This window comes from Carassius gibelio, chromosome B22 (assembly GCF_023724105.1).
Source record: "Carassius gibelio isolate Cgi1373 ecotype wild population from Czech Republic chromosome B22, carGib1.2-hapl.c, whole genome shotgun sequence".
Classification (NCBI taxonomy): Eukaryota; Metazoa; Chordata; class Actinopteri; order Cypriniformes; family Cyprinidae; genus Carassius; species Carassius gibelio.
In genome coordinates this window covers 12,519,367-12,543,911 of record NC_068417.1, presented here as the reverse complement: position 1 = coordinate 12,543,911, position 24,545 = coordinate 12,519,367, and the positions used below count along the sequence as shown (strand labels likewise).

Genomic DNA, 24,545 nt, shown 5'->3' with positions numbered 1-24,545 from the left:
TACCAGAGAAAAGTCTCTGTGAATAAAACGGATATTATCTCAACTATAATCTCGATTACAGATTGCAGATAACGAGGATATGAAGTAAGTGTGTTTTCCTGATTTTCTGAAACACTTAACTTATTTGCACAATTATATTTACATTTTGCATTGGCGCCAACCCAGTGTAGTTTAAAATGGAGGATTTGTTTTATTTGCATTAATGTTGCTAAGTTAGGTGCGTATAAAGTTGGTAACATATATTATCCTTATATATTGGGAAATCGAAAATAGGCCTGTAAACTTAGGAAGCATAAACTCATCGCCTTTTGCATGAGCACTTGACTGGATAGATGGAAAGAGTAGCGTTAACGTTATGGTGAGAAACGTTTGTTTTTTTCGGAGTGACACATTAGTCTTTTAATATAAGTCGTATCTAAAACTAGTTAGAGTGTAATCTAAATATATTTGAAATTATTGTTAATAAAGTGGGCTTTGTATGTGAGCACATTTTAATTTTAATTTTGCACTGGATTTATTGGCACAAATCTCTATATCACAGAGGAAACGTTACTTCATTCACTTACATTCTAACTTGTTCCTCAGCCTCAAATACAGTTGTGTGTGTGTGTGTGTGAGAGAGAGAGAGAGAGAGAGAGAGAGAGAGAGTGTGTGTGTGTGTGTGTGTGTGTGAGAGAGAGTTAGAGAGAGAGGAAGAGGAGAGAGCAGTAGACAGAATATTTTTAAGTGTTTTTAATGAAAAGTTGGAGGATGTCCCAGGATGAGAACAAAGATATGGTACACCTCCTTGTCAAGATTCTAACGTTAATGTCCCACTTCCAGGAACATGAAGATGGACTGGTTTCACATGCAGATGTAAGTATTTAATTTTCTTCTTTCCACTTCACCACATTATATTATGTAATATTATTATTTGTGTATTGTGTGTTCTCTACAGGTTGCAGCATCTGCATCTGAGGTTGAGAAGACACTCAATCTACCTGCCAATCCTCATCTGATTTTGCTGGGTTAGTGTGTCATTGCACATGATGAAGAAGAAACATTTACTGATGGCTGAGATCTAAAATTGTTAACATTGCTGTTGTGCACAATTGTTAAAATTGCTTCTTCTTTTTTTTGTGAGTGTCCAGTCAACATTTTTGACTGCAGTTGCAACAGTGTTTTGCTGTGTACTACATCTTCAACCTGCAGTATCAAGAGGCGGCTTGTTGCACGTTAGAGTTTTTTCAAAGGTAAGTGTTTTCCTTTTTGCGTATGTTTTAATCACTCTCTTAGAATCTGTGGTAACACTTTATAATAAGTATACAGTAGTAAAGTAATAAATTATTTGCAAACTAGTTACCTCAACCTTTCTCCTGTTTTCTACTTGTTGTTCTTCCATTTCAGTTTTTTCAGTTCATCATCTGAAACACTGTCAAATGTGGTTTTATTCGCATGCCAGACACGGAGAAAATAGGAGAAAGGCATGTAGATCCACATTAAATCCAAACGAGTCAGAATATATATATATATAGATCGTTTGCAAATGATTTATAAGTGCTTTATTACTTTATACTTATTATAAAGTTTTACTAAATTAATCTAAATTCTAAACCAAATTAATTAATCAGAATTTAGAAAAATGGTTATTATACACTTCGGTAATTTTTAATGCAACTTTCCTTAGATGATTCTATGGAATAAACCCAGAAAGAGGCTCAAAGACCTGCCGAGGCAAGGTAGTCTCCAAGAAGACGGGGAAGGTGGTGAATAAGAAGTCCACTACAGTCAATCCAAAGGTTGCCACTCTACAAAAAAATCGAATGGACTTCAAATGGGACTTCATCTAGGCAAGTGAAGTTACACATACATTTTCATTAAATACAGTTCTTAATACAACTTATTTCACAGTTTACACACACAGAATATTTCTCACATTTAAACTTGTTTAACAAAAAAAAAATCAACATTTAAAAGTAGTCAGTTGAAAAAGACTGGTGTGACTCATTTTGGTAACTAACGTTGCGTCCCTGTAGTTTGCATTACATAAAATAAAATAATTTACAGCAAAGAAACGGTTTTATAAATAAAATCCACAAACCTATATTTGACCCAAAAAAAAGTCGTCAGTGGCACTGAGAACTACCCTGAAGAGGATACAGTCCGCACTCATTACAACCCCTATGTTGTTGCGACTGTTCAGTCCCAGGTTACACAAAAACTATCCAAACACACAAAAACATTTCGAGGTTGAAATAATATAATGATTTTATTAAAACCATGAATTTTTTTATTTTTATTTTTATTTTATTTTTTGAGTACATGCACACTATTAATCAGTTTAGTTGGTCCACTAATGTTGCTCAAAGTCTGCTTAATATTTAACTTAACACTCATGAAGAAATTAAGTAAATATGTTTTATAATTTTTTTTGTTTTGTTTTAACTTTTTCAAATTACATCTTAATGGTTAAAATACATTTTAGAAATACGTTTTATTCTCAAATTCCATTTTTATTCCTGTTACAATTAAAACATGGAATAACAATTGTGTAATTATTCCTTAAACATCATTTTTAATGATTATTATTATTTTTATTACTATAATTCTTATTTGTATTATTATATTACTTTGAAAATGACATATTCTACTGTACAAAAGTGATATATTTCCGTCACAATCACATCACATTAGACCGAACCTTTATTTTGAAGGATTGATGTGAAGACACTTGATATTTTTTTTTTTTTTTGTGTATGTGGGATAGAGCTGCAACTATTGATTATCTTTTCTGTAAACTAATGTGACGTGTGGGTGGAGCTAAAGAATCACTAGCGCCAGTAGGCTTTTGCATTGAGAGCGTTTGGAAGTTGTGACATTAGCGTGAGGAAAAAAAAAACATCATCCAAAACAAACCATGGTTAACAGTCAGATTCAGCCGTTTATTTATGATCCAGAATCAGATCCTGAGGCTGAAACTGAACGAGAGCAGCAGCAGCAACGACTCGCTCCGAGCGGGGCTCGAACCCAGGTCTCTGGCATGGGAGGGGACGCACTAACAAGGAGGCAGAGATATTTGAAGCAGTTTTACTCACCGCCTGCGGTTCCAACACACGATCGTGACCCTTTTTCGTTGGGATTGCATCATCCTTAAGAAATAAACGATACGCAAATCTGTCGTCAAACTGGGCCTTGTTTGTAAAACAAGCATCTTCCAAATGCAGGGAACAAACAAAAACACTTGCACAACTCCGTTGATGCTCTGTAAAAATAAACTCCATCCACTGGTCCCTTAATGCTGTTTTTTTTGGTAATCTGTGCAGGGTTGTCTTGCCCTGGCAACCAAAAAGACACTTCTTTGTGACATTTTGCGACGCTCTGATCAGGGAATGTCTGTGCTTAGCCTCGCTATACGTGAGCACGCGCTCTTCCGGCAGAAGTGCCTCAGGACCCATATAAGGAAATTCTGCTCCATCTAACGTCACACAGAGCCATACTCGAAAAAAACTTTCCGAAACTTGTGACAAACCGGAAGGAGTATTTTTGGAACAAAAGTACTCCTTCAAACGTACAAACGTACAAACGTTCAAACGTACAACTTAATTTTTGAAACTTTGTCCATGTTTAGCATGGGAATCCAACTCTTTAACAGTGTAAAAAACTCAGTATGCATGAAATAGCATTTCACCCCCCCCCCCCCCTTCAATCTAGTGTTCCCTTTTTTGATTAGCTAATTAATCCTTTGGATAACTTTACAAAAACTATAAGTACAACTTCTAACATAATATTGCAACTTTTATTAATTAATACACTAATCCACATCGCGATTTCAGTTAGTGTACAACACTATTTTATTGTATTCATCACAAATGTGACAAATTCTGTGACAATCCACATTATTTGCCTAATTCCGTTTTCATGATTTGATTCCGTGATTGCCTCCACGTTTTTCACATCGTGGAAATCGTAGGGTCCTAAGTTTCTGAAATATTTTATATTATTATGCAGTATACATGTTTTTTGTTACGTTCTATTAAAATTCTGCTGATGTTATTTTAACTTAAAAAGGATTTTTCTCAATGTTTATGTTTCAGACTACACCCCTCCCTGGCTACACTTGCATCAGAGTTGGTGACAGTTTTATGCTTCTGAAACGTTCTTGGACTGTTCTACAAATCCTTGCCAGGTTTTGACTTATTACACCAAAATAAGATTCTTGTTCAGAAGTTGTTTGCCATTTCTTAAAGGCTGTTTTTAGGGGAACGTACACTCCAAGCCCATGCCCATGCATTGTCATACTCATAGCACAAAGCTAGACCAAAAATGGCTGCTTGTTTTGTGTTTTATATGGTCAACTTAAATTAGTTTAAATATGTCCACAGACTTCTGCAGGGTTCATTTTGCACATTGTCTGTTTTGTAAATTGGTTAATTTTCTTCTCTCTTCATCTCATCTTTCTCTAACACATACAAAGACTGACTCTTCCATTTTGATTGCTTATTTTTTTTTGAGAAAGCATTTGAATTATTGGTTGGGCACTTAAATAAATAGTGTTCTATAAGAAATACCCCCTTGGTCTTCTCTTTTCTGTCTATTTGCTGCCACTTTTTAGTATAAATGAAATGCCAGTTTGTGAATTTGTTAAAATACAGATATTTTTAATAAAGTTAATGATTGGCAAAATTGCCAGTTCTACGGTTTAGAAAAAAAAACAACAACTAGAATACAGTAATGATCCTGAAAAATTACGGTACACCGCTGGAAACCCTGCTGCCAGTATATTATTGTTAATTTACAAAAAAAGCTGTAATTCAGAAAACTGTAAAATAACGGTACACAGCTGGAAACCCTGCTGCCAGTATATTACCGTTAATTTACAGAAAAGCTGTAATTCTGGAAACTGTAAAATAACGGTACACAGCTGGAAACCCTGCTGCCAGTATATTACCGTTAATTTACAAAAAAGCCGTAATTCAGAAAACGGTAATAAAACTGTAAAATTACGGTACACTGCTGGAAACCCTGCTGCCAGTATACTACCGTTAATTTACAGGACAATTTTTTACAGTGTAGAGAAACATTCTAATGGATTGTGCGGCCTTTGTACCTTGAGTCTCTCATTCATTTTGGTAAAATGATTTTTTTTTTTTTTATTTATATTTAGCGAAGGGTTAGAAAGTGAAAGGTTAGAGGATGATGAGGCAGCTTAGAGGCTCGTTTGGGGCAGAAAACGTCACTGAAGGGGGCGTAACACGATGGGATATTTACTGACCGTTTTTCAGCTGGGCTCTCAATGGAAGTGGCGCAGACAGACAGCTGTTAAGGCAGAGAAGAGGATGGAACCGGAAACCCTGATAGACAGTCCTGGAAACAGGTGTCGCCCCACTTCAGGACTTCGCCGGTCTTCCACGAGATGACTGGGTTGTGCTGCTCCAACCACAGGTGCCCTAGGATCACTTCAGCGGCAGAACCAGCAGATGAATCTCGTGAAGTAGACTGATTTGAAGTATAAGAGGGCCGACACCACGGCGAACCGGTCTCCTGCTTAACGGCTTTCCTGTTATTGAGTGGATCTGATAGGCTGACGGCATTGCCGTGGTAGTGAGGTTGAGCTGACGGCAGAAAGTGTCGGAGATGAAGTTGCCGGCTGACCCAGAATCGAGGAGTGCATGGACTGGAATGGAAACAATGGATGAATCCCAGGCGGGTCTACAGACTTCTCTGTGGTCAACAAAGCTAGAATATGACTGAATGACAGATTTATTCTGGGTCCAAATAGAATCGGCCCATTGTAGTGCTTTACCTTGTAATTGGGAAATAAGGAAAGCCACCTTTGATCGTTAGGTGGGGTACAGGTGCGGTTGCATCTCCAGGACCAGCGAGCACTGGAGGAGAAATCCGCTGCAATCCTCCGCCGAACCAGAGAAGGGTGCCGGTTTGGCCATGGGACTGGCGTGCACAGAAGGTGAAAGAGAGGTGGTGTTGTTCCCGGAAGTGTTGCTGGTGTTGAAGGTGATTGTAACGCAGTTCTTTCGTGGAAGGAGGCGGGAACCGGCAGACAATCAAATAAGATTTTAATTACAAAATAAACACAAAACAGCGCAGCAGCCCCTCACGGCCGACTGCCGCGCACAAACAAAACCACAACAGAAACTAAAACCCAGGCCCGGTCCTCACTCGTCCTTCACTGTCGCCGCTCCCATTTTATATCCTTCCATCTCCTCCGTGGGATTCAAGAATGGTGAGTGTTGCAGGTGTCGCTGATTTCCAATCACTCCACCAGCCTCGCTCATTCCCACGGCTCTCGGCCCCACCCACTCGTCACATACCCACATCGCCCCCCGCAGGCCGGGGGGCACCCTCGAGACTGCGATCTATATACTGGTGAGTGTTCAACGCAAATTGTCTACGAGGTCCTGAAAGGGGTCTGGAAGGCTCATGCTTGTGTCTATCGGTCTTGGTCCAGTCTTCTGTTACAGTACAGATGGGTCGGAGACAGAGAATCACAGGGAAAGATGTTTATTAGACACAAGCAGAGGAAATAGTGAAAACAGGTGAGTCAAACTGAAGATGTAGGAGTAAATGTTAAGTGAATGGGTGGTGATACTGTCCTTGGTATCTTGGAGGAGTGAAGATCCGAGAGGCGGTGGTTCGAGAGGATGGAGAATGATGACACCCACACACACGATGAACACAGGAGGTAACTAGAGATTACTGGAGACAGGTATGTATAACACGGGTAGTCCTTGAAGTAAGCAGGTAGGCTTGACCTAGTTGCGAACAAGACCGAACAGTGACTGCGTGTGTGTGTGTGTAATGGTAATCTTCCAGGTCTATGGCGGTTAAAATAGCAAGTAATCCACATATCACATGCGTGCTGGAAGCCTAGTCAGTACGAATCACGGATAGACTAAGATCTATTAAAAACATTAACTACTGTTCACCAATGAAAGCTCATAGTAAGCCTTACTGTTACAATAATAATTTATCACTTTATTTTTTTTAAGTTAAGAAGGAAATGTGCTCAATTCTCTAAAATCATTAACTAGCCTACCTCTGAGAGAATGTTATTGCTTTAAAACTAATGCATTTATTTATATATATTTTACAGATATGAGATTCATCTAGTCAAGTGCAATTTGACTTGCAAATGCTCTATAGAAGGGGTGAGTATTTTTGTCAATCTAATTTTAATCAATTCTCATTTTTATGAACCGATATCGATTCTTAAATACCAGGAATCTAATAGTCATCCTGTTTTCAGTTGATGAATGAATGGAACATTGTAGTGCACATCACATCCAATAACTCACAATAATCTTTGTGCTTTGTTATTATTGATATGAAACAAAGTCTCAGATTTAATATTACGTCCGTTTTCTTACGAAATTCAAAAACATAAATACCATTTTGGCGCTGTGGCGTGAGATCGCTCAGGCTCAGCTCAAGAGAAGCACATGATCTTCTCTTTCATAATAATACCAGTTACAGCGCGAAATAAACATGAATGAGCATTAGGGCTGTCAACTAATATTCTAAATTTGAATATATATTCAAAAAGGTGAAAATTAGAAACGAAGGTGAAAATTAGAAGACTATAAAAGAATCGTGTAAAAGCAAAACACAGTTAACCTTGAGATTATTAGTAGAACAAAATATATGGATATGAGAACACCTTGGTTTTTTTTTTTTTTTTTTTTTTAATATATTTAATTATTTATGACGGTTTAGGTGTCTAAACAAGCAGCACGTGCTGTCAGTGATTTCAGCCACTAGAGGCCGCTCTCACACTGTATAATGAAAACTGCAGCAACAGACCCAAACTTTCAGCCACTCCAGCAAAGGACGAAACATGGAAAACTATCAGCAGGGATTTTTGCAGATAACCGACTGTTCCACCAATCAACTATCGGTGCCGATTAATCGGCGAAACCGATAAATCGGTCAACCTCTAATCCCGATGCACTGCATCCTCAATTTTCAATTTTACTTCACGAGTGATGTGTGCGCGCATGTGCGTGTGTTCACCTATTCGGGAAGTCGCAGTGACATAGTTACATTCCAGTTAAGGTTTTAAGGGAGTAAAGCCTGTTTATGCCATTAGGAAAATAAATTTGGTAAAATAAATGTTTTTAAAATAAATTTTCATTTAAAAGCAGTGCTCATTCATCAGTGTATTATGTTACCATTAGAGAAGCACACAAAGCTTGCATTTCCAGGTATGTCCCTCTTTGGCTGATTTACTTTCAAGATGGAGGCTCAACATGGCTTCCAGCATTAGAATGATTCACTTGTATGTATTTTAAATGGCAACTTATACACTTATGAGAATACTTAATTAGTTGTTTGAAGTGTATAAACATTGATTACATATAATTTTGAAAGAACAAAGTTTTTTTGGCTAAAAAAAAAAAAATCAACTTTTGTAACTATTACACAGTGTAGCTTTAATTACTCTTGTCTCGACTCCCTCTGCTATTGTATGCTACCACGACAAAGCACATCAGTACATTATTATTGATTTTAGTCTATTACTGAACTGATACCAAATCATCCTTGTCTGCATCGCGTTGCATCGTACAAACAATTAATTTTGACACCCGTATTGCATATGGACATATATTTTGAGATTATCATTCCACATCGTCACATAGCATGTTTTATTAAGTTAGGTGCAAAAAATACTAATAAAGTTTCAGAAAGCACAGATCCAACAAATCATTCTGTAATTATCCATCTGCCAGCCGTAAGGTTGCTGACCACTGCACAATTGGGTATCTTTGATCTAAACTTGAAGGACTACCATCCACAATCCTAGAACTGAGGTCTAACAGTAATCTGTAATCCGTCATCTGTCTTTCTTGGTCTTGTCTGGTTCTCATTATATACAAGTTCACATTTTTCATGATATCTACATTATTAAATGATTGAAATTGCATTTGTTTGAATATTCCCAGAGCAGTGCCCGGTGTTCTGTCGAATTTCATTTTGTCTGTGCATTCTGCAGGATGATAACGAAGCCTTCATCCAAAAATCCACAGAGGAGACCACAGTGGGAATCTACATTCTCAAATTCCGTGACCGATCAGATGACATCGGGATTGTTCTGGAAGGCCAGAACATCTTGCAAGGCTTGGACAACTTTGCATTAGCTACGGCAATGCTTTTTGGTCTACCCACCTAAAACGAAAAGTACATTGGAGGTACTGCAGAAGATAGTCATTGAGCTGGATGGCTCCACTCTGTCCAAGAAAGACTAATTGATACTGTTCATTTACTTCTGTACATAAAATACATACATAAAAATTAGTGTACCGTTAAGAAAAATGCATCAATTTGACTTCTCTTATGATTTTAAAATTTAAAACAAATGTCAAGGTATGTTTTTTAATAACTTGATACTGTTCGTTTACTTCTGTAGCACATACATAAAAATGAGTTGTACTCTTAAAAGAAATGCATGATTTTGACTTCTTATGATTTTAAAATTGAAAACAAAAATGTCAAGGTATGCTTTTGACTTGATATTGTTCATCTTTTCCTCTGCACCTGTTTGACGGTGTATTTGTGTTAATGTTTGTTTTGTTGCAGTTACTCTATGAATGGTTATTATTGTTCACCTTTTCCACGACATGTTTGACTGTGCATTGTCTTTTACTTGAAGTGATGAATAAATGAAATGAGTAAAGTGATACGAGTACTTATGTGCGGTCATTGTTCATTGACATTTGTTCATGGAATCTAAGCTATTTTTAACTTCAAATATCCACACAGAAAGCTTACTTCTAATAGCACAACATTTATTGTAACTTTAAAAAAAGAATAGCGATTTGATGCAAGAAATGTGTTTGCTGGTCTTACTGCTTTTAAACTGCAGTAATGTTGTTCATGTACTCAAAACAAGTGGATGTAAAAAAAAAAAAAATCTTATTAAAGTCAGCTTATAGTATTCTAAATCTTAATCAGGTTAGTTTTATTTATCGAAACCTCAGCATATATGAATGCAAAATATAAAAATGTCATGTTAGTTTAAAAAGCACAAATTATGTATCTTGAACATAAAGAAATCAAGTTTATTTAACAAACAAATGATGTACTTTTAACATATAAAAATCATTTCCCTTTAACAAGCACAAATTATGTATTTTGAATATATATAAATCATGTTTATTTAACAAATTATGTATTTTTAACATATAAAAATCATGTTCGTTTAACAAGCACAAATTATATATCTTTAACATGTGTAAATCATGTTGCGTATACCTAACTTTATTATGTGCAACCGATGTACATATATTTTTTGTTAATCCAACAGGTTTTTTTTTTTTTTTCAGTGTGGGCGCCACAGCATAAATGATGAACACTGCTCTGTGTGTGTGTGTGTGTGCGCGCGCGCAGAATGCACCATAAACAAGTTTAGTAACATTAATTCTTACTGAAAATGGTCGATTAAGCAGTTTATATTCTGAAACATATTTCTAGGTTGTGTTCTGTGTGCAATCAATTATATTGGGATGTAAACTTTCCTGTCTGGAGTCGGGCATCTTCAACTTTATTTTGGTTTGGTAAAGATTCAGTTGTTGTATGTTATTAAAAAAAAAAATTAAAAATCATGTCATGCAACAAGCAAGCATAGACTATTATCCGCCAAAATGCAGATTCGTCACGCGCCAACTTCTTACGCAAATAAGATTGGTAAAGCCTATCACTAAGTTTGATTTTATTAATTAATTTACTTACAATAAATAACAGCAAATTATATTTATATAAAAATATATAAACAAATATAAATCTCTGACTATGTTTATACTATGTTAAAATAGCAGGATATTTTTCTAATTACTTAAATTTAAATTAAATTAAATTAAAAATTTTATTAAAACATTTTAATTAATCCATTTAGCAGACATTTTTATCCAAAGCAACTTACAGTGCATTCAGGCTAACAATTTTTATCAATCATGTGTTCCCGGTGAATCAAACCCCCAACCTTGCGCTTGATGCCCGCGAGCTACAGGAACATATTACATGTTAACAATTGCTTATTGCAAATAGTGGCAATTATATGGACCTCAGCATTGTAATGCATTATAAACCAGTATGCAATAACTAGTTTTGTGTACATTTTAATTAAAATTATTAAATGGATGGAACCTTATTGGGGGGGGGGGGGCACAACCACAGTCCGCCAACAATACCAGATATTTGCCCTTTTTGTGTGTAAAATAGACGCCTATTTTTTTTCTGCTTTTTTTTCTCAACAGGTAAACAATTGCCCACAGAATGAAATAAATAAATAAATAAATAATAATAATAATAACAATAAACGGGGTGCTGACTTCTCGCGCATATATTTACATCGGTCGACCTCTAGGGGCTGTTTCTGTAGTATCGTAGAGTAACCACAAGGTGTCGATGTTGTATTAAGTGTTGTGTTCTTACCTTGAAGTTTGTGTAACGGAATCCTTGATAGAGACGGCCTGTGATGCCGATGCCTGTGCGTTTCTAAAGATAGAAGTAAAGATTGACTTCAACTCATTTATGAAGTAGATTACTCTTTGTGAAGATAGGCTACTACAGTTTCATAAAGCTAAGAAATAAACGATATGCAAATCCGGCGTCAAACTGGGCCTTGTTTGTAAAAGCATCTTCGAAATGCAGGGAACAAACAAAAACACTTGCACAACTCCGTTGATGCTCTGTAAAAATAAACTCCATCCACTGGTCCCTTAATGCTGTTTTTTTTTTGGTAATCTGTGCAGGGTTGTCTTGCCCTGGCAACCAAAAACACACTTCTTTGGTGACATTTCGCTCTCGCTCTGCTCAGTGAATGTCTCTGCTCTGCTATACGGGAGCGCGCGCTCTTCCAGGAGAAGTGCCCTTAGGACCCATATAAGGAAATTCCGCTCCATCTAACGTCACACAAACCCATACTAGAAAAAAACTTTCCGAAACTTGTGACAAACCGGAAGGAGTATTTTTGGAACAAAAATACTCCTTCAAACGTACAACTTAATTTTTGAAACTTTGTCCATGTTTAGCATGGGAATCCAACTCTTTAACAGTGTAAAAAGCTCAGTATGCATGAAATAGCATTTCACCCCCCCTTTAAGCAATTTTGAGCGTGGCATGGTTGTTGGTGCCAGACGGGTCGGTCTGAGTATTTCACAATCTGCTCAGTTACTGGGATTTTCATGCACAACCATTTCTAGGGTTTACAAAGAATGGTGTGAAAAGGGAAAAACATCCAGTATGCAGCAGTCCAGTGGGTGAAAATGCCTTGTTGATGCTAGATGTCAGAGGAGAATGGGCCGACTGATTCAAGCTGATAGAAGAGCAACTTTGACTGAAATAACCACTCGTTACAACCGAGGTATGCAGCAAAGCATTTGTGAAGCCACAACACACACAACCTTGAGGTGGATGGGCTACAACAGCAGAAGACCCCACCGGGTACCACTCATCTCCACTACAAATAGGAAAAAGAGGCTACAATTTGCACAAGCTCACCAAAATTGGACAGTTGAAGACTTGAAAAAAGTTGCCTGGTCTGATGAGTCTGGATTTCTGTTGAGACATTCAGATTGTAGAGTCAGAATTTGGCGTAAACCGAATGAGGACATGGATCCATCATGCCTTGTTACCACTGTGCAGGCTGGTGCTGGTGGTGTAATGGTGTGGGGGATGTTTTCTTGGCACACTTTAGGCCCCTTAGTGCCAATTGGGCATCGTTTAAATGCCACGGCCTACCTGAGCATTGTTTCTGACCATGTCCATCCCTTTATGACCACCATGTACCCATCCTCTGATGGCTACTTCCAGCAGGATAATGCGCCATGTCACAAAGCTCGAATCATTTCTAATTGGTTTCTTCAACATGACAATGAGTTCACTGTACTAAAATGGCCTCCACAGTCACCAGATCTCAACCCAATAGAGCATCTTTGGGATGTGGTGGAACGGGAGCTTCGTGCCCTGGATGTGCATCCCACAAATCTCCATCAACTGCAAGAAGCAATCGTGTTAGTATGGGCCAACATTTCTAAAGAACCTTGTTGAATCAATGCCACGTAGAATTAAGGCAGTTCTGAAGGCGAAAGGGGGTCAAACACAGTATTAGTATGGTGTTCCTAATAATCCTTTAGGTGAGTGTATATCCAAGTGAAAACCGTTTCTGGAACAAAAACAAATGAAGGGTGCTAATAAGATAAGAGTTTTAGTATTTTAATTCTTCTGTCATGTTGGTTTAAACAGCTGAGACTTATACAGAAGGGATCACTTTCGCTGAAACAACGTTCTATAAAAGAAATGTACAGAAACTAAGTTAATTAATAATTTATGTTATGCATCTCTGCATGATTTTAGCAGTCATATTTAGAGTTGTGTGTTTGTATGTGAAAGATCATTTTACAAAACACCATATGTTATGAAAATTATAGGACAGTGTTACAGTCAGATTATTTGTAAATAGATACAAGAACAAATAAAAAAAAACATTTCCATTTCGGTAGGTATTACAGTGACTGCCTCCACCTCGTGGTTGCAGAAACACTCAAAAAAGCCACTCCAGGAACATTCAAATTTAATAGTAAATAGTAAATATTCATTTGTAATTTTAATAACCATTTTACAAGATTTGGTTCACTGTTCTTCCACACTAAATTGCTCTCCTTATATTTGAGTCTGAAGGGGGCCCAGTTCTTGTTACAATGTTGTCAAATCGCTCGACCTTTGTCGTTCTGTAAGAAAACAAGTAATCACAGAAAACAAAGAGAAATAAATAAACAATGTTTACAGTGTATTTATTTGTTTTAAAAAAAAATCATCACATCTGTCATCAAGTTAACAAGATTTCCATTTAAAGGGAACCCCGAGTATTAGGGCTTGTATAGCTTAATATAATAGACATGATGTGTCTGAAAGGTGCAGTAGAAAACCCATGAAAGACTTGCATTATTAAAAAAATAAAAATAAATAACATTGTTTTATACATATGTTGGGTCAACATTATTTTGATGACATGAAATGGCAACATGGAGACATAAATTATGTTACATTAAAGGAATAGTTCACAAAAAAATTACTCCATGATTTACTCATCCTCAAGCCTCATATATGACATTTTTCTTTCAGACGAATACAATCAGAGTTATATTTAAAAACATCCTGGCTCTTCCAAGCTTTATAATGGGAGTGGATGGGAGCCCAGAATATAATGTCCAAAAGAACTGAACCAATCCATTATAAAAGAAGTCCACACAGCTCCGAGAGGGGTTAATAAAGGCCCTCTGAAGCGGCACAATGTATTTTTTTAAGAAAAATATCCATATTTACAACTTAATAAACCTTTATCTGTAGCTTTGCTACCTGTCGTGCGCACGTTCACGAGAGTGTTGTCCACCGGATGACGTAGGATGTGGGCAAACGCAATGACGAATACGCGAGTGACAAACGTGGAAGTGCAGAGGAGAAAGCAAAACAGAACACCAGTCACAAATTAGTAGTACAAAATTAAAGATTTGTAAAGTAAAATGTCTGAGATTTCAGCATAAGCCAATAGGACTCTGGTTTTCCTTTGCTGTAAACAAAACTTGTTCCTCGAGAGACTAGCATATTCTCAAAGGAGTTTACACTATGCCTACATCAGGGGTCGGCAACATTTTCGGCATGACGTGCCAACTTTAACATTAAACAGACGCTTTGCACTTTGATTCTGTGAACAGTAAACCCCGCCTACTTTGATTTGATTGGCCATCTCAGTCATTTTGACATTGACGAGCGCTGTTAGACTGCTGAGGATTTGATCTGAAGCGCCAAGTATGTGCAGCGACTAGCACAACTTAATTCTCACACTTTAATAGTTTTTATAGTTCCTATCAGTTCCTTTGTGACTATGAGAAGTTATTACCTCAGAATGTACGTCAGTATGCAGTTTTCGCTCTCGCTCGCGTGCCAGCGTTCATCCCTCTGTGTGCCACTATTGGCACATGTGCTGTAGGTTGCCGACCCCTGGCCTACATCATCTGATGGATGCTACTTCAGAGATTAACGTTTATAAAAGTTGTAAATATGGATATTTTTCTTACAAAAATGCATCGCTTCACTTCGGAAGGCATTTATTAATCCGTATACCTTCATTTTAGCTATATTTAAATAAAATGTTGAAAGTTAGTCAACTAAATTTGTTCATTTAAATACAGCTAAAATAAATTGATTGCAAGTTCAATCATTTTTTCTTTTTCAATGTACAATAACACAGTGTCTTACCTCACAATGGGACTTTCAGCAGCTGCTCAGACTTGTTTTTCTCAACATTTTCTGTAAAAAAAAACACACAGACAATTAAACATTGATTTTGCTTGAAAGATGGTTTTCCTGTCAAAATCTTATCTGTAGGTGATACTTGCCCTTGCTAGATCTCCTGCAACGATAGTTAATCACACCAAGAACAGCAGCTGTAGCTAGCAGCAACACACCAACACATATTCCAGCTATAAGACCTAAAGACAGACCTGAATTAAGAAAAGAGACATTAGTGTGAGTGAATCTGACAGTCTGTTGTACAGTATTCACTGGATATATTCTTTTTATGGACCCTCTCAAAGATCCTGTAGAGATCAGAAAGACTAATTTCTGAAATTATTGCTTATTAAATACCTATATACACTGAAAAAAATGATTATGGCCCCAATTAAATTAAGCGTAATTCAATTTTGCTATTTAATCCATTTAAATTTAGTTTTTGATTTTAATTAATAATTATTAATTGGTTTTAAACAAATTATGATTATGATGGTATGATTAATTGAATTTACTTAAAAAAATTATGGTAAGTGGTTGCAATCAATTTATTTTAGCTATATTTAAATAATATTTTTTAGTAAATTCAATGAATCATTTTTTTTCAGTGTATTTCCCATCATGCACTGGGGCATGAATAATTAAAAATGTTAAATTTTTCACAGTTTTCGAGTTGTATTTACACAGTTTTATGGTTGCTTTTGATGTTACTTTTAGTGACATTCATTTTTGTGATGCCTGAAGTTCATTTTCTACTCAAAATGACCCATTTATACTCAAACACTATTCACTGATTGTTACCGTCATTGTGTATGGTGTACCAAGTATTGAGGTCTCTGAGAAATGGTGACTACTGAGTTATTTTATACAGGCACTCTTGTTTGGGAGAGCAAAAATATCTCTTGGATCAGAAAAATAAAGTTAGAGTTGAAAATATTGGGTTTGCTTTATTTGTCTGAATATTAATGAAAAATGCAATAGATAAAAAATATATTGGATTAAAATTAATCTAATATGTAGAAATTAAACGATTAAATTGATCTGGTTGCACAATTAATTTGAGTAAATTCTACTCAAAATAGTTTAGCTAAAATTATGAATATAATTAATCTGAAATTACTGAAAGAGATTAATAAACTCAATGTATAAAATGTAAGTACAACCAATTTATAAAATATAAGTAAACTCAACTTATAAACTATATCTGGATTTAGATAAATTTATTTCGTGCAACCCCTTGATGTAATAAAATTAAGTAAATTCAACATAACATTTTTTTCAGTGTGTATATATATATATATATATATATATATATATATATATATATATACACACACACACACACAATAAATAATATATTTAAGATTACAATCAGTTAAAAATAAATAACATTATATATAAAATAAGTTAGTAATAATACTAACAATAAAATCATTGCTCACAAACCTGAATATAACTGTCAGAGATCAATTTGGGAGGAATATGTTGGAGGCGGTCACTCTTTAGAACAATGTGCCTTTATAAATGAACTAGTATTTGTTCTGTGATCTATTGTACATAAATAAAGGAGGAAGGGAGGAGAAAACATACTGCTTTCATGCTCTTGTTCCTTGTCCCGATTGTATGATACTACGTTGGGTTTGTCAGTTCTAGAGAGAAAGGCTGGAAAACAAAAGCGAATGATAATGAATAAATAATAAAAAAACACAATTATTTTTATTTAGTATTATTTTTAATTCATTTATTTTTCTAAAGCCATTTCTATTTATTTGTAGCTGCAGGAAAACCTTTCTAAACAAGGAACAAACCACCTACAGTGTCCTGTTTCTAATATCAGCTGTTATTGTGGAATAAGGAACATCATTAGTCAAAGTGATCAATTCTGATTTTATTTCTGATAAAAAGTCTTAGAGGACCAAATTATAATATTTTTAATACCATCTAAACATCCATATTCAAAGAATTGCTGAGTTTAACCATATTTGTTTTTAAAATACAGCACATGTGAGTGAATGGATCCCTGAATGACTGAATTATACTCACCAGTGACAGACACACTTAAAGTTTTTATGTTTTCGCCGATGTTGCTCATTTTTCTGGTGATTTTTGTGCCGTCACACTTGCTGTTTCGATTCAAGCTTTGGCTGGTTCCCGTGCTCTTGCTTTGGATGAAATTTGCTTCATAACGTCCAGCGTGTTGAGTTGTGATGTCTGTGATGATCAGAGATCCAGTCTCATAGTCCACCTTCAGTCTGTCTCTGAATCTCCCTCCTTCACCATAATACAGACAACTCTTACTGGGATCTCCATTGATCAGAGCTATCAGAGTATTGTTGAAATACCACAGCATCTTGTCACGTTGTTGTTTGGTAACTCCTGTGCTTAGAGTCACATTGTGTCCCTCCATCACTGACAGCAAGTTCAATCCAGATGTGTCAGCAACCAGACCTGGAGACAGTGACAAACTATATTTTTGACCTTCTTAACTTTAACCGTTTGTTGTTTAAATGGCAAAAGATGATTTCGGCGAATACAATCACAGAAGATGGGATTTACTGTTCTACATTTTTCATGGTGAAAAGAAATGTGAGGTAAGATAATCACAGATAAACATTTAATACATTAACTACTTGAACACTTTATCATCTGTTTAGTCGACCACTGAAAGTCATATTAGTGAAGTGAAACTGAAGCTGGAATCATTTCTTTGAATATCAAAGCAAAACTTTCATTTTCTGTTTGACTTATGTTTAGAGTGTATACTCAGTTGGTGAGTTAAATTGAAAGTGACAGTGAAAGTGACAGTGAATACAGCCAAGTACGGTGACCCATACTCAAATTCGAATATGAACCGAGCAGCAACATCCCGCTCTCTCCAAACGCCAAACATTTTTAATAAAGCATTCTTTTTACAGACAAGCTACGGGAGGAACGCGTAATTAAACGCGTTGCGTTCGTATTCTAGGCACATATCTGCTTGTCTGTGAGTAGAATGGTTTAAAAATAATTTGTTTACTGAGTTTGGTCTTTTTAAAACACTGTTTTAATGCATAAAGCCACGTACTTTCACATTAAGCGCTGTAGAATGTCCCTAATTCTTTTGTGAATTCGACTGGTCTAGAAGATTAAACTTGCAGCAGCTACACTCTAAAAAACGCTGGGTTGTTTTTTCAACCCAAATGGTGGGTTGAGACCGCTGCGTAGGACTTTGGGATGTTTTAACCGAGCGCCAACCGCTCTCTCTCGTGAGGCCAATAAGGAAGTGACTAAAACTGCAATTCATCGACTGGCCGCTTGAGGCTGGCTGCAAAAGGGAGTCAGTCCCATAGACTCCCCATGTTAAAATGCCCAACTTTACAGCAGAAAAAAAACATGTTTACAGCCTGGTTCAAAAAAAGATTTTGGTCTAAATAGCTAATTTTGCCCTTCGTGACAACTGTGAGGGGGGTGATTTTTTTTTATAACTCATCCGTTTCAATTATATTAAGACTTAAAGTTCTGCATAATTAAGGGTTGTGGCCACTTGTGTGACAGGTTGATTGCCACTGCGGACACTGCCGTCGCGCTAAGTGGGCGTGGCTTCAGCAAGTAGCTCCCGCCTTTTTGCCCATTTTCGATTGTCCGGGAGAGTCGCGCGGTGACGTTCTGCCAAGATGGCAACGGCTCACTCTGCACACTTTAGGCTTCAAAAACACACTTCATGAGTCTATGGGTGACGTCACGGACACTACGTCCATATTTTTATACAGTCTATGGTTTTAACCCAAGTTTGGGTTGAAAATTGCTCTGGATTTTAACCCAGCGGTGCCACGCACGTCACGTTGAGATCGTACGTCTCCAGGTCGAGCAGCCGTCATTTTCTCATTGTGAAAGAAGCGAGAAGCGAGTGAAAGACATTATGGTAAGAAAAGATTCAAAATTTAAAGTTATTGTTTATTGTTTACCCGGTTGTATGAAAGGCGGAAGGTTTTATGAAAGGCGGACACAAAGGAGCTTAAAGAGTAACTAAACCCTAAACCAACTTTTTTTAGTTAATGATCTATAAGAATGGGGCTTTATTAGTGCTGTTCATTGATTCAAGTAACTTTTTTGGCATTTGAGTATAAAGTGTTTTAATTATACAATATATGGTGTAAAAACGTCTGAGTGCTGCCCTCTTCAGGTTGAACGGTGGCTACTGCAGTTGATTTTTCCTATTGGATGTTGCGGTGGCAAGTGACGTAAGCAGTTTCCAGCTCACCACGCCCCTTGGTACGAGCTACCACGCCCTTGGCAGTATAAAACCATCTTGTTCCCTCAAAATCACTGTAGTGACTGTGAGCTAGTGAGTCAGGAGTTGGAATTGCGAGTATTGAAAACGACCAGGATAGACTATAATAGCATCTATTTAGCATGGCAATTATGTAGTTATTTAGATCTTCAAGTTAGTGTAGATTTATCTGTATTTAGTACAGTGGTCAGGATGGTACGTAGGTGTGTTGCTGGTTGCGACAACACTGCTGGACTTCATAGTTTTCCAGCAGACTTCAAAATTAGGCGCCAGTGGTTGCATGCACTTGGCCTGGAAGACCGCGAGTTCCCGCCTAGAGCTGGAGTGTGCAAACTGCATTTTACAGGGGATTACTTCTCCAACGCAATGGAGGTGGAAATGGGCTTCTCCACACAGGCCTCATTTAACGTTACTGAACGGAAGAGGTACTTTTAATATAACGTCCGGGAATGTCTTATGTCATATTTACGTAAGATTTTACATTATCTGCACTTTTTGAGTTGTTAATAGACGGTTATGGTTACGGTTACACTCATGTTAATTTGTTGTCTAAAGACACAGAAGCTGTTTGTGTGAGGAGTCTCAGTCAGACTGTGTGAGGAGGAGGAGGAGGAGGTGCTCTCAGCTTCTTCAGAAGAGAGGGACAGACAGGTTTAAGGCGAGTAAACTTTAGAATTCTATCAAGTTATCTTTTTTCTTTTTTTTTTTTTTTTTTTTTACTAAGACTAAAATAATGTTTGTTTTTGTAGATGTTGAAATCCAGAGACAAGATAACTTAATTCTTTGAGACTGATGAGTTATTTTTTAATAAAATTAATGTTTCTTTTGTGTCCTCCCTGTTTACTTCACATTTTGATGCAACAACAGTGTGATTTATATGTTCATATTTTATTGAAACCATTGATGTCCCTCTTTGCAGAACTCAAACTAACTTTGGAGTTAAGGACATACAAGTCTGCTTGTGTGAGGAGGTGGTTTTCTCAGCTTCTTTGGAAGAGAGGGAAAGATCGTTTAAGGCAAGTAATCTTCATAATTTCATGTTATCAGTTATCAGTTGTTGTTGTTGTTGTTGTTTTTTACTAAGAGTAAAATAATGTTTGTTTTTTTGTTTTTGTAGATGTTAAAAGCCAGAGACATGGGAGATCATCATTCTTTTGAGATTTAATGTAAGTTATTTTTAGAAAATAAATGTTTCTGTTGTCTCCTGCCTGTTTAATTCACATTTTGATGCAGCAACAGTGTGATTACGTTCTCATTTCATTGAAACCATTAATGTCTGTTTTTCATTGCAGAACTCAAACCAACTTTGCAGTTGTCTGATTTGGAGAGTCATCATTCTTGGTCTTCCCTCTTAAAGGTAAAGTTCACACAAAAAATCATTTACTTGCCCTCAAGTCATTCCAAACCTATAAGACTTTTGTCTGTCTTTACAACACAAATTAATATATTTTTTTTCTCATAATTTTGTTAATCCATTTATAGTTTAGATAATCAGGATTTTCAAGCCTCATAAATACAAAGTTATTGTAGAAGTAATTCATTCCGATATTTATATATGAATAATTCTTAAATTATATGATAGCAAACATGTATGTTCAAAATAAAATACTGGTCTCCCAGACCAGCATGACAAAAATTAAGAGAATATTAAACATATTTATTTGTGTTCCAAAAATTAGCAGAAAGTAGGGGAGAGTAAATTATGACCATTTTTATTATTTGGTGAATGAACCGTTTGAAGAGCAGCCCTCCACGTACATGAGAATGTGTGAGGTATGTGAATGTCATGTCTGTTTCAGTAAAGTAGATTTCTGAAAGCAATATATTTATTCAAACAATATCACCTGCCCTCACACTAGTGCTGCCATTATAGCCTCCTGGAGCGCTGTGGTGGACTGAGACATTAAACAACCTCACAAAGTGTTGAAACTTTAACACAGATTATTTACCTGTCCTTACGGATGTGAATACACCTCTATCTGAAAATGGATAGTTTAATTAAATGTTTTCTCTTTTCAAATGTGTTTCTCTTAGGTCACTGATGAAGAGCAGGTGGTGACTGGGATGAATCCTGGTCAGAGAGGAGAATCTTCTTTCCTCTAAACTGATGCAGCGGTGGTTTTAAAGGAGGACGCTGCCCTGGGTGAAGTAGAAGATGTCACATGCTGTGCAGATGGGGCTTCTTCATGACTACATCAAATATGCTAAAGCGATCATGAAAATTGACATTGATGTAAGTGTATAAACTGTAAGTGTATAATTTGTAAAAACAATGTTAAATGCTTCTGTTCTGTGTTGTTTAGTAGAAGAGTTTACACTCTGTCATTCATACACATGCTCACATTCTTACACACACACACACACACACACACACACACACACACACACACACACACGTCTGTTAAATGTTATAATATCAATGTTAATGTTGTTGTTTATTTGTGTACTGTCATGCCAGAATAGCTGGTAAAGAACCTAACTAATTGTCCATTTATTGTAGTGTTTTCATATATTTTTATACAATATATAAAATTGAACAAAGTCCAATTTGATCTTAAGTTATATTCAACAAATGTTCAATGCTTTATGAATTCTGTAGCTGTTAATGCCATACGTTTCTCCATTTCTTCTAACATGTTACTTTTTGACTTTTCTCTTGTTTTTAATATTTTCCTTTTGATAATTATTATTTGTGTGTAAAAGTGATATTTAAAATGAACAAGATTTGTAGGTTTAATGCCCAGCTCAATTTGGGTTCATTTTAGCCAAGCTCAATGCAGTGTTTCCCCACAGCCTTGCACTCCGGCATTCCGCGAGTTAAATTTCTTCCAGGAGGAGGCGCTAAGAGCGGGAGAGGTAAGGGTTTCTCCGGTAACGGCTGCAGAGCGGCGCTGAGCTCACAAACACTGCCTTATCAAGCGTTACATGCGAAATGAAATCGAACATTTACTAAATACAGTAGTTTTCCTTCTGAAATACAGTGATAAGAAACACCCGCGCTGGTTTTTGAAACCCTGCAATGTAGTATTTTTAAACCATATAATAGGAACCCAGCAGGCTGGGTTAAATATGATAACCCAACTGGGTTGGGTTAAAATAACCCAGCGTTGGGTTCGTCCCTTTTGACCCAGCGCTGGGTTGCCAAAATAACACAAATTGAGTTGTTTTCAACCCAGCAGTTTTTAGAGTGTAACATCTCGTGATTCAATAAATCAGACAGTGAGCCAAGTTAACAATAAACAACTGCATTATAATAAAGGCTTTATCAAACTGCACAGCGTTTTTGGCTTTTAGGCTTTTTAAACTACATACTCTGTCCTATACAAACTAAGCACACATTTCCTACCATGTTTGTCTATGAAAGATGATCGAACCAATCAGAGTAGGTGTGGGGCGGGGCTGCACGTGTAACCCCGCCCCACGTGCAGCCCCTCATCGATCTGCTGCAGTCGGGTACACTTACAGTCGGGTGCTTCTCCTTTAGACCGCTCGGATACGCTACCCTCGCTTAAGTTTATTTAAATGTAGATTTTCTACTAACCGATATACAGTGTAGAAAGTGACAGAGACATTTTATCCAAGGCAAATATCACATGCAATTTAAGTAAAATGACTTACCATCAACAAGAAAAACAATCAAAGTGAGCACAAGGTAGCCTCCCATCATTACAGCTTTAGTTCCCCTGATTAATCAGTTAAATCGGTAATAACACGAAAAGAAAAAGAATTACAATGGGACACACTGTAACATGCTGGTTCCGACGTTGCTGTATAAAGAAAGCGATAGTAACTTAGCGATTTTATTTTAGGCATGTGAGAGGGGAGGAGAAGGGGATGTAGGGTGTGTGTCATGTGAATTGATTAGTTTTCTATCAGTCAACCTATAATAAAAGTAAAATATCTAGCTACAGTGCAATTTTGTTATCCCTGCTGAAAACTGTCTTACACCTGCTGTAGGTTTTAGCTTGTGCAATTGTTTGCAGCTTTTAACGTTTGAGCACTCATCAGCTGGTTTTTCAGTGAGACCAGCGCCAGCCTAAACCTGTAGATCAATTATTAATGATGTTACTTATGAAGCAGAGGCTAAAGCCATACAGTATGCATGGCAATTTCATTTTCGTTTCGAGGCTTGTATCGTTTCTCAGAAAATACGTGATCTATGGTAAAGTTTAGTTTCGTTTTAAATTAACCCTTTCACGCATAGTGGTAACTACAGTGGAGAGCTATTTAAAAAAGCATTTTCTTGAATTTGCACGGGTTTTTATGGCAAAGTTGCACACCAGCCTCTTCATTGGACCCTGGTGCATCATCCTATAAATTGCAACCAAGAGTCAAGCTGTTGTGTTTAAATTTTTTCCCCCTCCAAACCAAGATGGCCAAGGGTCAGTCAGACATGCCAAGTTGCTCCGGAATATCCACCCATTCGTTCTATCCTAGGAGACTCTTGTAGGTAAAAAAATGTTGCAGCATCAAGCAATATCTAATGAGTCATATCACAGTAACATTTTCAAAGTTTTAATTTTAGATTGAGAGAAAACTCTGATTAAACACATGCATAAATTGCTATATTTCAGCTGCAAATCATAATTATAATGTGAATATTGTTTTTGAAACTTAATCTGCAGTGACTTTTTTACTGTAAATAAATGTATTTGAATTATTAGAATGTAATTTTCATTGACATCGAAAAAGTCATGTGACTACATAATGTATGACACTTGTAATGCATTACTTTACTTGTTAGATCAAAAAGTAATCTGATTTCGCAATGCACGTTATTGTAATGCGTTTTTTTACTCATAACATCAAAAAGTAATCTGATACCGTAATGCATGTTACTTGTAATGCATTTCTTTACTCATAACATCAAAAAGTAATTGGATTATGTAATGCATGTTACTTGTAATGTGTTTCCTTACTCATAACCATGACCAATGCTTTGGCTCTATTAAGGAGCCTACAAAGCTTCTTTATTACCTCTGGGTTCGTCGGA

At 36.6% G+C, this 24,545-nt stretch overlaps 1 protein-coding gene across 1 annotated transcript; it reads right to left on the bottom strand.

The window, feature by feature from the left end:
• Positions 1 to 13,196: 13,196 nt before the first annotated feature.
• LOC127987116 (uncharacterized) lies at positions 13,197 to 23,327 on the bottom strand. The gene is made up of 6 exons (XM_052589415.1): positions 23,171 to 23,327; positions 17,326 to 17,730; positions 16,873 to 16,944; positions 15,390 to 15,494; positions 15,250 to 15,300; positions 13,197 to 13,721 (listed from the first exon to the last, which is right to left on the bottom strand). Exons 1-5 carry the CDS (start codon positions 23,217 to 23,219, stop codon positions 15,251 to 15,253), a joined length of 681 nt encoding a protein of 226 aa, XP_052445375.1. The 5' UTR covers positions 23,220 to 23,327; the 3' UTR covers positions 13,197 to 13,721; position 15,250.
• Positions 23,328 to 24,545: the final 1,218 nt, after the last annotated feature.

Coding starts and splice junctions, on each gene's coding strand:
- LOC127987116 (XM_052589415.1), bottom strand. CDS start 23,219: ATGATGGGAGGCTACCTTGTGCTCACTTTGATTGTTTTTCTTGTTGAT. Junction 17,731..23,170: donor GATTGTTTTTCTTGTTGATG/GTAAGTCATTTT, acceptor CACTGTCTCCAG/GTCTGGTTGCTGACACATCT. Junction 16,945..17,325: donor TTTAAGTGTGTCTGTCACTG/GTGAGTATAATT, acceptor TTTGTTTTCCAG/CCTTTCTCTCTAGAACTGAC.